Source organism: Melanerpes formicivorus, unplaced genomic scaffold (assembly GCF_026170545.1).
Source record: "Melanerpes formicivorus ecotype bairdi unplaced genomic scaffold, bMelFor1.0.p_v2 SCAF_4, whole genome shotgun sequence".
Classification (NCBI taxonomy): Eukaryota; Metazoa; Chordata; class Aves; order Piciformes; family Picidae; genus Melanerpes; species Melanerpes formicivorus.
Genome location: NW_027142356.1, coordinates 7,214,490 through 7,232,084, shown reverse-complemented (window position 1 = coordinate 7,232,084; position 17,595 = coordinate 7,214,490). Strand labels below are relative to the sequence as shown.

The following is a 17,595-nucleotide window of genomic DNA, read 5'->3' as shown; positions in this document are numbered from 1 at the left end:
AGAAGAAAGGGCTGAGCTTGAAAATGGACTGAGGGGATGCTATCAGGACTGGGACATAATTCTATGGGATTGAGATGTCTGCTGTTTCACCTGTGTTCCTCAGCATTTACACAACCTGATGTCATGGGAGGGAAATCCAGCTCTTTGACCATTGAGTGCCTATGTTTGCATGCTGTAGAACAGTTGACGGGAGAGCTCTTCTCCAGTTTGTTTGGCAATGAGTTGTCCCTTTCTTCCTTGGCTCCTTTTGGGGATCTCAGCAATAGCAGCAGACCTTTTCTTAAATCAAGATTCATGGATCAGCTGGGATCTCCAGTTGCTTTGTTCTGAGAAAATGCCATTATCAGGTCCTTCTCACATCTATATTTGGATAACTGTAGCAAAAAAACCCAGGGATTTTGCTACATGTTAGCTGGCTGCACTAACTGTGGAGAGTGGCAGCGTCTCAGATTCACCATGACATTTTTTACCCTGGTTCACAAGGAAAACTAATACACTTTAAATAGCCTTGAAAATACAGTGCTGAGAGCAATAGTACAAACCAAGAGGAGCCTTATTCTTCCCTACCTTCAGAAAGGCTGCTGTACAGTGGAAGGTGTCACGAGGAAGCAGTGTTTTGGGTCACAGCACTAGCACCCTCAACACATACCCAAAGAATCCATGAGTCTTTCCAGAAACACAACCTGTGTGTGGCTAGGGATCACAGTAATAAGTGGCAACAATCATGTTGATTATCTTGCCAAAATATTTCACCAGAGGAAGCAGAAAGCTCTAATGTGGTTTTCTTCATTTTACTTAATATAGATACCTCCCACACAGTCAGTTGAAATATAGTTCACATTTGATTTTCCCATTCCTAGAGGAGTTTCTTTTCCCTTCCCCTTGACTGTCCTAAAGCCAGGAGTACCTCCTCTGTGGACCGTAATCCTGCTCTTGCCTTTAGCTTTGGTATCAGTTAGGGTTTAGTATTGACAGACACTGGAAAAATTTTCATACTCTGTTACGTTTTGTACAAGTAAATAGCTCCAAGTAGGTCCTTCCCAGCTCCAGGCTGAGGCATGGAGCTAGTACAGCATCCCCCAAAACCTGGAAGCTTTGTTATTTTTCAGTAAGGCTGTTAGATGGTGCCTGTAATCAAGGTAGACAATGCTTGCCTACAGACTTCTACACCACAGTTCACTGAACTCATTTTACAGGATCCTGTGTAGAATGTATTTCAGCTATCTAGATTGTTTTGGCATTGGCAAGTCCTAGTTCAGCTTTTACACTTTCAACATGCAACACAAACATGTACAAAAATACCTTTAAAAGAAACTTGAAACTGCATTCTTTGCAGTGTCTGCAAATGCCTCTGTATATAGATGAAGTACAGCTCAGTATGTGTGCCTTTTGTTTATGCCTTCCTCTCCAAGCCAAAAAGAAAGCTTCCAGAGAAGTATTTAAGATTTGTAGCTTGCAATTCCAGGACAGGGATTAAAAATACCAGGAAATTCTTTGGTGAGTCTTCTCCTAACAGTTGTCAAGTACATTGACATTTTTCTTACTGTACACACTGCTGTGCTCTGCTTCCTTAAGGAATGTACAATCTTCAGTTTGTGTTTGTACCCGGACTAGATGTTTTCAAACAGTACACTGATGGTTAGGGGGCTGTGCTTTGTGGTTCTTGTGTCAGCCACTGACTGCTGTGCCTGTTCTGCCTACTTAATGTTGCTAACAGAGGCACTGTTACTTAATCAGAGATAGTTTCATGAGGAGGCTGTTTGAAAATTGTAATGTCTGTAAACCTGATTGAAAAGGGAACTTGGCCTTCAGTTCATCAGTAACTGTCTACAAAATAATTCTGTGTGAGTAAAACTTACAGGAGCAGAAGCTTTATATAATTCTCTTTTTTCATAAAGTTTCCTAAAAAGTAGAATACTCCTACAGGGAGGCATCACTATGCCAAATTTGGAGTCTGATCAGTAACAGAAGTGTGATGTTACGACTGTAACTGCAATTCTGAAACACAACCTTAAGTTTACAAGCAAACCTCTGACAAACAGTTCTTGTTCGTAACAACCTCACCACCAGAGTAGCATCTTTTCAACTGGACTTACCATGTTCCCCTAGCTCAGTGCACACTCAATTCATTCATTAGATTACTCCCATCATTGTGAGTGCTTGAACAGCTCTACCAATGAACAAATCATCTTGCTCTCTAATCTAAACAAAGTTGAATTAGTCTTCCTTTCCCTGTCACTGCATGTGGATGTTTTTCACAAGAATCCTGTACCCCATCCTTTATCAAATCTTCAAAAAGAATCCAGTTGAAGACCAAAAATGAAAAGCATTAATGCTTTAGCACACTCCCCTACTTGCCTTCCAGAAAGGAACAAAACACTTGCATCTATCATGAAAAGAAAGGTCATATCAGGGCTGAGAACTGAAGAGACTGGCTTTTTTAGTCAGTATTATGACAACTTCAGCTGATTTTAAATAGCAGTTAAATTTGAGAGATACCATTTCACTTTTTATCAGTTCTGGTGGGTGAAGTCATGGCATTTAAGCCCATCTCCCTTTTCACAATTTATGCCATGAAATGATGAATGCGTAAATTCAAGCCAATAAAAATCTTTATCCCATGCTAGTATCTTATTTGCAGGAAATAAAATTAAGAACACACTGTGCAGCAAACTACAACCAATAGAGCCCTGCTGTCATGCAGACATAATCACAGGCATAATGTGAGAGAATATTGAGCAGAGTATGCGTGTGCAGTTCCAGAAGGTTCACAAGAACCTCTGCAGCAGAAGGCTCTGATGGCACAGCATGTTCCTGGCAGCCAGCAGTGCACATGGTTACAGCAGGCAGCATGCAGGGAAAAGACAGAAATCAGCCATCTGGAAGCAGAGTTGCACAGACCAGGGGATGGAGTGATAATGTAATTATAACCATCATTTCATCTCTGCTGTTCAGCCAAAGTGAGCATTTTAAGGAACTCAAGACTGAATTCTAAAATTAACTGTGAAACACTTAATGGCCTAACACAGCCACAAAACAGTGAATGATACAGTTCTTGCTTTTTAAATAAATGGAGTGTAAGAGATCAAATCCAGGGCCAGCTGCACTTCAATTACACTTGTCCAGTAGCCGCCCCACGTCAGAAGCTTTTTTCTAAACCCTTTTACCTGAGTTTATTTCTAGTCTACTGTAACCATTGTTCAAATTCATAATCAAAAGAAAGGTAAATATTACTGTTCTTGTAGAGTAAAAAGGCATGTCGTGACATGCCAAGTTCAGCTTCCCCTAATTTGGCACAAAGGCTGTGAAGACCTGCTCTACTGCCTCAGCCCTGGCCTTTGTTATCATTCTGGGCAATTTATCCCTTTGTGTGGAGCTTCCAAGTCAGAAAACTCATGCGGGGGCAAGGCATGACCAAGCACATCCTAGCACACGTGGTTCAGCTCTCAGTCATTGGTGAGATACAAGGCTCTGGCGATACTTCTTAGCTAGCTAGCTATCCCTGAAGTATCCCAATTAGTAAATTGAGATTTTCTACAGAAAATTCTGCAGCCATGAGAGACTACTACCTTGGATAGATTTTGAAATGCTAGGAACTGGCAATTTATTTTGCTTGTGAGGCAAGTATTATCTTGGGGAACTTATGAAAATAGCAGAGTTGTTAAGGTTAGAAGGGACCTCAAGGAGTTCTAAGCCCCTGCCATGAGCAGGGACATTTTCCACTAGATCAGGTTCCCCAGAGCCACATCCAGCCTGGCCTTAAAAACTTCCAGGGATGTGGCTCCCACCACCTCTCTGGGCAACCTGTTCCAGTGTCTCACAACCATTATGGTTAAGAACTTCCTAACATCTAATATAAATCTCCCCTCCTCTAACTTGTATCCATTCCCCCTAGTCCTATCACTACCCAACACCCTAAAAAGTCCCTCACCAGCTTTCTTGTAGGCCCCCATAAGATACTGGAAGGCCTTATGGGTTGATATCCCTTTTCACAAAGAAACTCTGCCTGAGTGCTGCTGCTGTAGGTTCATGCTACAAACGTTCTACATTTCCCTGGAGGCAGAAGCAAAATAAAAAGCCACCCCTGTTTGTTCCATAGCCATATTTGTAGATAGTTTAGCAGCAATCTCATCTAACAGCAAGCAGAGAGAAATAATTGTATAACCAAGCCATGCTAGAGAGAGTCAAGAAGTTAAATTTTATACTGCCATTTTTCTTTTAGAGGAGCTATGTGGGAGAAACATCACCAATATTGCTGTATTACTTACTCTAACGGTTTGAGTAGAGCAACAGAACTGAGAGCAGGATTGATGTATATAGTTTACTGCTCATCAGAGAAAATCAAATTATTGACTGCAAGATATCCTAATAAAAGCTAGAAGCATATATATATAGTACCAGCCTGCTACAATTAATTGTGGATTTTAAAGACTCAAAAGAAAAGAGAAATCTAAAGATGGACTTTTGCATTTCATATAGTAGCTTCTTCACCAAACCCAAGAACTGGCATTTGGTGTTGAGTATACTTCACACCAAGTGAAGCCCAAGCATAAGACACATAGTAACATCATGGATTTTCCTGTATTGTAAATGTTATATTCCCCTATGACATTTATGGTTTGCTCATTCATAAAGGTAAGAGCACCATGAGCCATTGAAACATTAAAGACTGTACCATAGTTCTATCACTTTGTAAAAGTGGGCATTTAATATAAAATGCCATTCTCATCTGTCATTTTCAGCTGCAAGGCAAAGAGCTTTAGGCATCTGCAACTACAACTGTTACAAATACAGGAGGAACCATCTACCTTAGTTGTTCTGCTGCTATGAGAACCATTATGTTGAGAACTGCTCTTTCAGCTCTGTGCCTTCCTACCTGCAAAACAAGGGGTCAAATCAAGTGCTAAGAATCAGCTGAAATCTACCTTAATACAATGCTCTAAAGTTGTAGCATGAATCAGTATTTTTTAAACTGATGGATACAGCTTCCACTGGAGAATAAACTGCTTTAGAGGAATTAATTAGAAGTCTGGCAATTAGATAATTTGCAAATATTTACCTCCATCTGAAATTAAGCCATACGACAGCGAAGTTCTGACTTGTCCAAATAATCATTCCAAATGGGTGACAAGCCAAGAACACAGCTCAGCTCTGCTTTCTTGCTTCTGTCATTTAACCAATCCCTCCCAGGAAAGTCCCCACTACAAAAAGCAGGCGCTACAAGAAGCGAATTTGTGTTTCCTTGTAAGAACTCATAGCATCAACAAAGGGGCCCAAAATAAAGGGATAAAGTTAGGAGCTGACCTGCTTACTAAGGTAGTTATGTGGTCAGGAACTGCAGCACTCCACCTGGGACACTGCATGAAACAGTGGTATGGGGTTTGTCTGAGCCAGGCTGCTTTGCATGAGACCAACAAACTGCCCACTTAGGCACTGCGCAGGCCAGACCTTCACTATGCTGCCTGCCCTCAGTGGTACACTTGAGCATATTCACAAAGGATGAGGCCAGTATCATTTTCCTTCTTGCATAAAGTGCACTGAAATTTGTTCCTGCAAAGCAAAACACAACAAGGCTACTCAGCAGAAAAGATCAACAGAAAGGCGCATTTCTGACACTTGAAAACAGTGACAGCTTTAATTGCATGTTCATACAAAAAAGGCCAACTGTAGGAAGTCATTTTATTATTGAAATAAACGACTTATTTACAGAGATTGTTACTTTACAGCTTTATAATTCTTCTCAGAATAAAGTATCAAAACAGTGACAGACTTAGCACTGCCTAAATGCAGTTTATTCCAAAAAGAAATCTACAGTAATCATTAGACTAAATCTTAAAATAAAAAAATCACACAATAATATGCTGTCCCTTGCAACTACAAAGGTAAAAAAGACTTCTAATCAATCCTATCTAGTGGATTAAGCATCTGCTATACTTCTTTCTTCTTGAGTATTAGTGGACCTACGTTATCTCCTGTTAATTCATTGTGCTTGTTGTGGGAGCCATCACAGACAGGGAACTGGAAGAAAACATATGAGGAATTAGTAAAACTCTGCACAATTCTACGGTGAGTGTTATACTTTCTGTGCCAAGAGCACTTTTCTAATGTTGCTAGTTCCTCCTAATATGCCTGATTTCAACACAGAACACTTGTTAACAAGGAGAAAAAAAAAATACCACAAACAATACTGCTAACAGGTAACTAAGTTTGTGAGGTGCTAAAATAGCTGTTCTCAGACACAAACTTAGTGGTAAAGCCTTCTCCATTAAAGAACAGAAAGCAAAGCAACCACTGCAGCCAGAAATTATTTAAGGTTTATTGTGGAAACAGTAGAAGCATTCTTAATAGATTTAATCATTTGCAACCATAAAGTACTGTTTTAAGGAAAGCTGAAATCACTTTGCTGAAGTGATTAGTCTGAAGTGAGAACAGTTGAGAGGGTTTCTTAGGTCCAGGGCAGATTTTTTTTCTTTAACTAGGAGAGTGCTTAGCCCAGGGAAGACAAAACCAGAGTGCAGTCAGGGCATTGAAAAGAAACTGAGGATAAATGAAAAATATTCATTTAATTGATTTCGGGGAATAAAGACTATCCAAACCAGTCATCTGCTGGCCACTCTGAACCAGACATGGATATGGTCTCCCTTACCAACACAGGGCCAGCTTTATTTCCATTCTAGTATGAACAACTTTCTAAGCATTGTTTTTGCAGGAAAGATTAGTTATCTTCTGATCAGTTGCAATGTAACTCCAGATATTAAACAAGGCTTGCCTGGCTTTAACCAACTCACAAGTGTCAAGCTGTGTTTCTAGAAAAGCTCTAATGTGTTTCTTACAAGGTTCTAATGTTTTTTACTGCATGTATATAGGTTTAAAGTGGAGAAAAGTAACTCTCAAAATCCAGAAATATGTCCCACCTTTACAGAAAAGCAATGGGTCAACACATAGCAATCCACCACTGAAGCACTGATTTAGGAAAAAACAAACCTGAGTTTCAATCTCTAATCCTACAGTAGGCCAAAGTCTCTTACCGTCTTAGAACGCCAACATCTGCAGTAAGCTTTAGTGAGGCACAGATCTTCAATGTTTATTTCATTCACTACTTTTGGATTTTCCTTCTGGATCTTGAGGTTAATCAAGCTATCCTTTTGCTGTTTCTTCTTGGGGAGGAAGGGACGAACAGCGAGGTAACCGAGCAAGGCCAGCACACCCAGGAAAGGCAGTAACCGCAGCCATTCTGAAACTAAGGACAGCTGGAGTTTAGATCAGCTCTTGACACTGCTTCAGCATGGTCCAGCATCAGCTACTCTCAGATGACTGAGGCTTAGGGTAGGGAATGGGGCTGCTCAGTCAGCAAGACTTTGATGGCAAATAACACTGTGGGTAAGGCTCAAAAAGAAAGATGACTCAAATTAAAACCTGGGGTTTACTGTAGCCAAGGCTATAATTTCACTCCCAGAATTTAATTTGAAGTTTAACACTCCAGAAGATGACTCAATGAAAAAAGAATCAATCCAAAGCAAACAAAAGACATACTGAAAAGAGAGAACTCTAAAATTAGAGGGGTTCTACTCATCCAAGGTAAGCCAGCAAGCTGGGCATGATTACATGCAGTAAGTGTACTCAGTACTGGCATCTTAACATATTCTATGTGAAAAATTATTCAGTATGTTTCACAATTAATTTTTTTATTGCTTGTTTCAGATTTTTAGCTTCTTGAAGTTTTCCCCATTTTATTTTATTTTTTTTAAAAAACTTTTACTAGAAATGACACAGGTTATTAGATAAGCACTGGCAAAACCTTCATCAATGTCTTTGTGGCTTTCCCAGTTAGAACTCTGTTTGCTCAGGGATCTGCAACCAGTTTCTACAATACACAGAGACAGGAAGAGTCCTGAGACTAGGTATGTTGTCATGGTTTAGGCCAGGAAATGCAAAAGAGCAGGCTAGGGATGCTGGGTAGGTTGTAGCTCTCAAAAATGACTCTGTATAGCCTGATTTTGTTTATAATAATAGAGCCAGTTGATGCTAGTATTTTTCAAGTTAGAACGTGGTGGTGTTTTCTTAATAACTTGAATCTTCTGGAAACATACCACATAATGAAGATATTTTTGCAGGGCTAGTTTTATGTCCTTTGAGCTTTCTATAGCCCTGGATATGAAAGCCACAGTTACTGCATTCATCTGGGAATGCACCAGAACTGTACAAATGCTAAAGGCACTGAAATAACTTTCAGTAGTCTTTGCACACCTGCTCTTGGCAGCACTCCCTAAATACAACAGTCTGACAAAATTTGCTAGGAGTCACTGCAGTAGATTAACCTCTGTTGCTCTCTTCTCTGTTCTCCCAACAAGCTGTAAGGCCTAAATAATAATGATTAACACAGATACTTAAAGGTTTTCAGTTACACTAAATAATGAGTCTCCTGGACAGCTGTGCCTGTTTGTCTTTTATAACACTGCTGTTTCAGAACACCCTTGAAAACAGCACTGCAAATGCACTTTCTGACCTAACATGAAGGAGTGACTTGAACTATACTTTAGAAGAGAGGAAAAAATAATTGGTCCCTGAAAAAAAAAAAACATTCCTGACTGGGCAAAGAGGTGGACCTCCCCAAAGCTACTCTGAACTTCAAGACAGAAAAGATGTTCCAACAGGTATACCATAACCAGAAGCAGGGCACCCATCAAATGTGTGATGAATGGAACCAGGCACAGATTGACACACAGAAATTAAACACCTTGCATGAGAATTAAATGTCAGTGAGACTGGCAACTAAGCAGCAAGTGGCATCTCAATACAGCTTCAAAATCCCTAATATAATAGTAAAACTGGAACAGTAGTCATGTCTATGGGAGACTCAATCAGTTGGGTTCATTCAAATGAAACTGGAACGTGGCAGTTGTAATCTCTGAGAAGGACAATCAGAAGCAAACAAGTATAGAAAGTAAAAGGATATTATTTATAATGGTTGCTACTTACTATCTGTATTGTGCTAATTGCTAATAAAGAGTTTTGGCCTCGTTACCCAATAATTTCTTATATTTCTAATCTGGAAGTCTCCAAAAATCCCCCAGTTACACTAATCATAAACTAACTTACTGCCAAAAGACTGCCAGAGGCTCAGACTTTTAGACTGAAAAAAACAACATGACCATTTTTCTAGGGCACGAGACACTAGGTATTATCACAAAGTTAAAAAGTCACAGATCTTTGCACTGGGTGGGAAGCAATGGGAAAAAAAAGCTTCACCCAAAGTAATGCAGTATCCTCCTATAACCGTACGCAGCTCTGTGGTTTCGAAGCCATTCATACCTTTCTGAAGCACAAGAATGTTTATTTTCACAGGTGAGAACTTAAGAGCTCAGCAATTACATTGATTCTGGAGATTATTTATCAGCTCTGCTGCATGGACAGAGGCAGTCTTTGGAGCCAGAGATGAAGAGTAGAACACAAAAGAGGTTAATCGTCAGACTTGACTTGTGTTAAACGTAGACCAATCCCAAAGGTGAGTTCTGAAAAGTATTTGGAACATCACTGAAACAGGAATGCCCACAGAGCTGCAAGATACTGGGGCCAAGGACCATAGGCCACAGTTACATTTTCAAAGAGAAGCTGTCTTAGCTTTTAGTCCAACAGTAACAAGTCCAAAAAAATAAGAAATACATATGCTGTGAACAGAAGGGGACTGGCCAGCCACTGAGGATCAAATCAAAGCAAGTGGGGTCTGCTTGTCCTTCACCAACTACTCCTTTGATATCAATTTACTTTAAGTTTTCGCTAATTTCTGTGGAAATGACCTTATGCAGCCCCAAAAGCAGATTCTTACAGTAACAGCTCAACTACAAGCTAAAAATTTTAACATGTATTAGCTACCACTTGAAATGAAGATTGGAACTGTGATAGTATATTCTGTAAACTGATTAAATTCTCCATGCCAATTTAAATTACTTAGTTACATTCTCTTCAGAACTAATAAGTAGTTCTAACTATTTTGTTATTTGCTTGGGTCTCTTAAGAGTCTCTTTGCTACACAAAAGACTCCACACACTACATTAGTACATCTGCTATCTTATGAAGGTAGAGAGGTGACAGTCCTCCTAGCAACACAGTACAGTTTAATTAAACTAAAAGTCAAAGCTGTGGGTACCTTAGCAAGCCACTCCGCAAATGACAGATTCACGGTTCACACAGCTTCTTGAAGACTCTGGAGTGTTTCCCTCAGTACTGTAAAAGATGATCTGTGGAACTGTACTCTTTTCTGCCTATCAGCTTGTTACACTGAAGTCCCTCTTAACATGGGGAGGCCAAGTGGAAGGCCGCCTACACAAGACTGTATCATGTTTATGGAAAGAAGAGCCTAGCACCTAGATTCTTACATAAACCTTGACATTCTGACCATGTGCTATTTTGAAGTGAATGTCCATGCCGTTTCAATGGCATGTACCAGGATAAAAGTCAACACCAGCATGTGACAACACTGTTCATTTCAGCAAACTTGAGAAGGGAAGGGTAAAGCAGCTATGACAAGAAACTGAAAGACACTTCTGAGCAGCAGCAGTGTGACAATTTAAATACCTGACTTCAAACTCAAGGTCAAACATTCTTTCCTTCCTCTCTCCTAGCTTTAACCTTCAGTTCCTCACTGGATGTTAACATTCTTCCTCTCTCCAGCAAGCAGCTTCCCATTGTGATTTGGTGAGGTCACAGCAGGTGCATCAAGATTTTTAATCGGCACACTATTCACTAGCCTCTACAATTGATCCTCCCTCTACTTTTGGTCTATTGTTTCTACAATCAATGCACTACAGGAGCTGAAGCTGCATCAGAATGGAGTCTAACAAAGGTCTACAGACACAGTAAAAGAACTGTCAAGCAGAGGACAAGACTGCTCTGGATTTGATTCTGGCCTGCCTTTTCAAACAAGGTCTATGTTGAAAACACATTTTAAAAAAGGTGTAAAAATGCTAAAACTGATACTACACTAGATCTACAACTATGCATTTTTAATTGTGCCACTGTTGCCATTTTTTGAAGTGTTTAGCACAAGACCAGCCAAAACAAAAAAATTTTAAAGAATCACCATGGCCTAGTGGCAGTGGATTTTTTCCAGGTATGTTCCTTAAAACTTACCAGGTCTCTAAGCAATTTCTGAATCAGTTCCTTCTTTTACTTTTGCTTAGCATTTTGAGGACTAACATTTCACATGTTTGATCATTTAAGGTATCACCTGCTTACTTCTTGCCCTCCCTCCAAATTTGAGACATTAACTATCTCTCAATGGGGTAATTAACAGGACAGCAAATCAGTTCTGCCCCATTTCACAATAAATTATATTACTACTATGCAGTATGAATAAATACTGAGACTGCACAAATAATCCTGTTACAGAAACATATGATAGGACAAGTGAAGCAAGAAGAGATTAAACTCAAGTATTATTACAGCTTAACGAATTTTAAGCACAACTTGTGGTTAAAAGGGCAATAAGCAACAAGCACCAGAACAGGAGGACACAGTCTCAAACTGCACCAGGGGATGTTTAGGCTCGAGGTGAGGAGAAAGTTCTTCACAGAAAGAGTTGTTTGCCATTGGAATGTGCTGCTCAGGGAGGTGGTGGAGTCATCGTCCCTGGAAGTGTTCAAAAAGGGACTGGAGATGGCATTTGAAGCCATGGTTTAGTAGTTATGAAGTGCTGGGTGACAGGTTGGACTTGATCTTTGAGGTCTTTCCTAACCTTATTGATTCTATGATTCTATGAATAATTTAAGTAGGAAATTACCAAATGGTAGAAATAGGAGAAGCTGCATTGTTCTGTAGCTTATTGTATCCCCTTCTTCCCAACTTTGTACCAGCTGAATCTCTCTAATTAGTAAGTATAATTAATTAACAGCATTTTCAGGTGATAGTAGTGGGGAAAGAAGAACAGTTCATTTACAGTAGGTTTCCTTGCCGTGGGAAAAAAAAAAGGGACTTTAGGTTTACAAGTCGCATAAGCACGCTGAAAAAAAGTACTCACATCTGGTTTTAAGTGACTTGTGCCAGTTCTAAATTGAGTCATTTGCCAGCACTATTCAAGTCAAATACCTTAGTGCTGCAAGACAAACACACCAGTTGATTCTACACTTTGAAGACTCTATTTGAAGAGAGTTTCTGTTAGAGCATTCCTCTTATTTATTATCACCAAACCAATCTTGTCATTTGACTCTGCTTGAGATTCTGCCGTTAGCAGCACAGCTTAGCTTGGGCTCCAATAGTTCCAGTTTGCAAAGCACTGAAATGCACTGAACACATAAAGAATTTCCTGGCATTTAGGTTGGGGTGGGGGGAGGGGAGCTGTTCATTATGTGATTGGTCTGCAATTAATAAAAATACTTACAAAAATTATGAAATTTAAAAATCCTAGTTCTGTGTACGTTGCAGGCTCCCAGGAGATTAAACAAAACAAAAAACTCTGTGTAGGCACTCCTCTTTAAGTTTTTAAGCAATCATAAAGCCAGTGCTTGAGGCCTTCAGCTAAAATCCCATTTTCTTTACCTCTGACTTGCTGGTACTTGCACTTTAAGTTCAGGGCAAACTAGCTAGGGCCAAGGATTCTGGTACGTTTTACTTTAGCACTGCATTTTCCCCTGACTGTTATCATCTACCTCATAAGGCACCTTGAATGTCTTGACGGATAATTTTCGGGCTGAAACAACGTAGTGGCGATTTAACGTTGAGGATCCCCCATTCTGTAACAGGTAACTTGACTTGCACGGCCAGAAGAAAGAGAGCGATGTCTGGAGCAAGGAGTGAAAGTCGCAGCCCGACATAGGACAGACTCAGAGGGGACGTATCACGCACCGGCTGGGGATCAGCGTCCCGGTAGAAGCGACCCACCCGGCCCGGCCTCGCCGTTCCCCTCACGCCACCTGCGAAGAGCAGAAGGGCGGCGGGACAGGGGGTGCAGGCCGCCGGATCACTCCCGGACCCCCTACGTACCTGTGAGGCGCAGGAAGCCGCCGACGCTCTCGGGCAGGGGTAAGCGCTTCAGGTACGCAGGCAGCTGGACCTTGACGATGCGGGCCAGACTCTCCAGCACCATGGCGACAGCAGGCGCAGGGCAAGCAGACCAGGCAGCGCCGCCCCGACCCCTCGAGGTTACTCCCGCCGCGCATGCGCCAAGGGCGGCCCCCGCGCCAGTGCCGGCTCTGCGTGTGCGCATGCGCTCAGCGCCAGACCCCCCCGGCGCCGCTGGTGGGGGGGGCCGCCGCGCGGAGTTTGGGAGCGCTGCTGCCGCGAGGCGGCGCGCGGGCGGAGCCGGCCGTTACGGCCCGGAGGGAGTGGAGGCGCGAGCAGAGCCCAGAGGGCAGTGGAGCGGAGCAGAATAAGGCCGGGGTGGGTGTTCGGTGATGGCCGGGCGGTCTTTTGGGCCTCTCTTAAACCCGGGCAGGCCTCACTTGAAGACACAGCTAGGGAGGTGAGGGAATGCGACTTCAATAACGTGTGGCTATGAGCAACCTGATGGAATGTGGTTGGAACTGGGTGATAAACGTTTGAGGTCCCTTCCAACCCTGACAGTTCTGTGATTCTGTGATTTGTAGGCGACATACTACCTGTCGTCATCGTATTGCGTTGAAGCTGCATTTCCTGTCGACCGTCTTAAACATACTGGAGAGTAAATTATTTGCTATGCGTCCACGACGTTTTCCATATGGAACTGTAACTCTTCTGAGGTGCAATAATGCCAGTGCTGAGAGGTTTCACATTACAGAGAGAGGCTCATCTGCCTCATACTGGGCAGTAATTTGCACAGAACAAGCACAATTTCAGAGTGTGTTGTTTAATTTTACTTAATGTTATGCCGAGGAGAGCGGTCATTTTGGCACAGAAAACTGCCGTTGTATAGCCAGGTGAAAAAATGGGAAGCGTGCAGCCGTTCAGGTCACTTTTCACAATCCAGTCAGACCTGAAAGCTCTTATTAGTCCCTTGGTTATCAGGCTAACACTGTTTGGTTCCAGAGGCTTTCCTGCTGTGAGTGAATCCATCCGGTACTAACAGTATATACCACAGAGCTCAAGCATCTGCAGGAAAGCTGAAGCAGCATGATCCTTTGAGAAGATCCATCTCCTTCCTTAGGTAATCGTGGCTGGAGCACAGCTCTCTCTCTCATTCCTCACTGCACCATATCTGCCTGTATCAACTGTGCACTTCTTCTGCTGGCCCAGAATTGATAACTGAGAAGTTTGGCGCTAAGTTCATAGGGTTGAGCAAAGCAATGGAAGATTATCTATAGTTATTTCTTGAGTCACATGAACTCACCAGTCTGTCTTTGGCTCAGTCCACTGGGCAGTCATGTTTGTCTTAAATTGACTAGGATATACAAGCTCTCTTTCTGTAGTTTGCTTTAAAGACCAGTGCAGGATAATCTTAACCAAATGTTAAAATCACCATAAAGATCTAAGGAGGAAAACAAACAAGCAAACAGATAGGCTTAAAACAAACAAATTTAGGTTGTTTGTTGTCTGGATTGAACATTACTTTTTTTACCTGTGACCTTACAGTTCCTGATGAATCATCATCTCTAGCTCGTAAGAATATCCCTGTGATCTCAGAGTATCTTAGTTCCCTACCTCACCTAAGTTTATCCTTGTAATGACTACGTCTGATGTCCTAAGATGATTCGTTCTTGTGTAGGCAAATGGCAGCTATTAGACAACGTAATGAAAGAGTAAAATGCTTGATTATTCTGTAAAGATTACACATCAAATGTCATAATGTAACCTTGTTTGTGAAACTTTCTGAGGGAAGAATACAAAAGGTACGTCCTCCTCTGAATCAACCTCACAATGAAGTTGAGAGCCTTTGTCCTTCCTCCTCCCTTCTGCTCTTTCAGCTTTCTCTGGATGTTAGCTGTGATACTGGGAGCACAGCTGATGTTTCAGTTAAGCTCCTGAGCCCTGCTGTGCTGCCTTTGATCAGTGCTCCACTCAGCACACTGCTAGATAATCTGCACATGTTGCAGAGAGGAAAACTGTTCTCACTGCATCTCGCCTGTCTGCTTAGCTATCAGTTGACATGTGTCGTAAATGGTTATGGTATATGAAAGGCTGAAAACATAGATTATGGAAAAACTATAAAGAAAATGAAGCCTGAATGAGATTCTGAACTGAAGGAGAGGCAAAAGGTGATCTTTAAAAATCCTGTTTGAACTGGAGCTCAGGAGATGCATGCTCAATCTTCAACTTGGTTGTTGGCTTTTAGGGAAACGTCTTCCTATTTGAGTTAGGGAGGACAACATAAGCTGCAGGCTTGCTCAGTCCTGCAGAAAAGAACAGGGTTTTACACAGTACTGCATCTTCAGGAACCCTGTTATAGGCTCAGAACTTAAAATCAGTAAACATCACGAGGTTTACCAGACAGATGTGACATCTTCCTTCTTGTACACATTTAACACGCTATGTGGACATTCTTACTCCACAGGCAGATTCCTTCTTCAGGATTTTATCAGTAGTTTTTTGAACTTTGCCTCAAATCTCAGTAGTGTTTGGTATCTGGAAAATTTTCTAGGGTTTTTTTGGGGAGAGTAATATGCAACAATTAATTCTTGCATGTTTAGCTTCAGCGAACTGTTAAAAAGTAGAGATTGCCTCTGCTTAAATGTTTCATGATGAATTTGGCCACTGAAACTCTGGTATTGGGCAGGATATATAGGAGTAGATGTAATAAAAATAATAGCATTAAAATCCCAAGCATGGATACTTAAACAGTACCTAGGCCACTGATACTGAAATTGCTTTCAGCAGTAGTTATCCTGTCACTGGGCTTTTTCATCTAGCAAGAACATTGCAAATAAAGTGGAACATGGAGCCCACATGAAGAGATCGACATAGTGCTAGCTCAGGTCTTTTACATGGAATTCCCAAAACACAGCCCAAACGAGAACCAGCCCAATTAACTTACTGCTTAGCATACTTTGATGAGAATGTCAGAAAAATCCGTGGTATAGATGAAGATCGTGCTTGGCAGAATTTATTCTGCCAAGAGCAATGTCACTAAAGCAGAGCTTCACTGGTCTGGTTGACACTAGAAGTAGGAGTTGCCTTCAGCATCTGCAAGCTCGTTGGTCCTGGGCTGACAGACTAAGCATAGGTGAAAAGGAGCTGGTTGTGTTCCTCTGGTTACCCTTTAAACATTTTGTAATCTCTTTCTGCTTTTGAGTCATCCATAAAACAACATAATACTTACTGGTCTGCCTAGAGCACTAAGATTTGCAAAGGACTTTCATGACATTTATTTATTTATTTGTCTATTTAACCAAGTGCACACCACTAAGAATAAAAGATAAAAGGTTCTGAGGTAGCAGACACAGACCTTGCCCTTCTAAACCAAGCCTAAATAGTAATTTTGCTCAGCACTCTTTCATGGTAATGAGCTCTTGTATCAACAGGATGTCTCCTGTTGTTAAAAGCCCTTCCTTGGAATTTGCATTGCCATTTTCTATACTGAGTGCCTGGAATGATCTCTGCAGCAGACGAAAGCACTCCTCAACCAAAATCTATCCCATCACCAAAAGGCTGGCTTCTGTGATCAGCAAACACAGGCTTCTGTCTAGGAGGAAACTGGGTCTCTCCGTTTGTATTCAAATCACTTCACAGTGGGGTTTGATGAGCATCTGTTCCTGCTGTATGCAAAGATCTCTCTCTCTTCCACTTCCCCAAAAGCAAGCAAAATCATTACACCCTAGAAAGGCCGTAGGAACTGTGATTAATTTCATGCCACCTCTCCATCAAATAGTTATGCAGCACTGTCAACACCCAACTATTAATTCTCAAAAAACAAGGAAACTGCCTTAAAAACACAAACTGTCAGACTGTATACATAAGGTTACTTTATTGTTAGCAACATTGCAAGAAAGTTGAAATTGCACTGCATGCTGGTTAGCTTTACATTTCTTATTTTTACATGCAGATGCTTAGCTTAATTGCTTCTGGAAGAGAGCTAAGGTTGTTACACTTTCACTTGACTCTGAGACCTGGCATCTGAAGTGGCTTCTGCTTATGTTTATTGAAAATATCCACTATTCAGTGGTAGGCAAAGTTTAAAGGGAAAAAGAAATCACCTTTATAATGGAATCATTAGCATAATTTTGTGAGAGCATAATTTACATATTAAAATTACTACTACATTAGCATTATATTACTTTCTAATCTACCTAATGCTCAAGAATTTACAGTGTAGCCATTATGTTTTGAAAGCAGGTGCTATTGTCATTGCCTAGGTAACTGCAGTGTCCTACTAATGGCAGGCATGATTGTTGAATTTTAGAATTTCCCATGGCTTAGAATACTATTAATTGGCACAGATTGTAGCAATTTAACTTGTGAGAAGAATGAAAACAGGAATGTAAAGAAAAATATAAAGATGTCTAAGAATTGGATCACGTTCCACATGACAACTTTGTGCATGACACAACAGAGCAGTAGACATTGTTATACTTGTTTAAGAAAAAATCCTCTCAGTCACATGTTTAACAGTTTAATTTCTTCTTTTGGCTACTGCTGCTGGGGACTGGGAAATGTTACCCATGAGCTGGGTGTTGAAGAAAACCTCAACTC

At 41.2% G+C, this 17,595-nt stretch overlaps 1 protein-coding gene across 1 annotated transcript; it reads right to left on the bottom strand.

Annotated features, from left to right (window-relative positions):
- Positions 1-5,606: 5,606 nt before the first annotated feature.
- CISD2 (CDGSH iron sulfur domain 2) lies at positions 5,607-13,159 on the bottom strand. The gene is made up of 3 exons (XM_068136842.1): positions 12,979-13,159; positions 7,029-7,240; positions 5,607-6,018 (listed from the first exon to the last, which is right to left on the bottom strand). The coding sequence occupies exons 1-3, from the start codon at positions 13,079-13,081 to the stop codon at positions 5,929-5,931; spliced, it is 405 nt and encodes a 134-aa protein (XP_067992943.1). The 5' UTR covers positions 13,082-13,159; the 3' UTR covers positions 5,607-5,928.
- Positions 13,160-17,595: the final 4,436 nt, after the last annotated feature.

Excerpts from the sequence above, each read along its gene's own strand:
- CISD2 (XM_068136842.1), bottom strand. The coding sequence starts at position 13,081 with ATGGTGCTGGAGAGTCTGGCCCGCATCGTCAAGGTCCAGCTGCCTGCG. Across the intron at positions 7,241-12,978 it reads CGGCTTCCTGCGCCTCACAG|TTTCAGAATGGCTGCGGTTA; the intron begins GTACGTAGGGGG and ends AGCTGTCCTTAG. Across the intron at positions 6,019-7,028 it reads GATGTTGGCGTTCTAAGACG|TTCCCTGTCTGTGATGGCTC; the intron begins GTAAGAGACTTT and ends GTTTTCTTCCAG.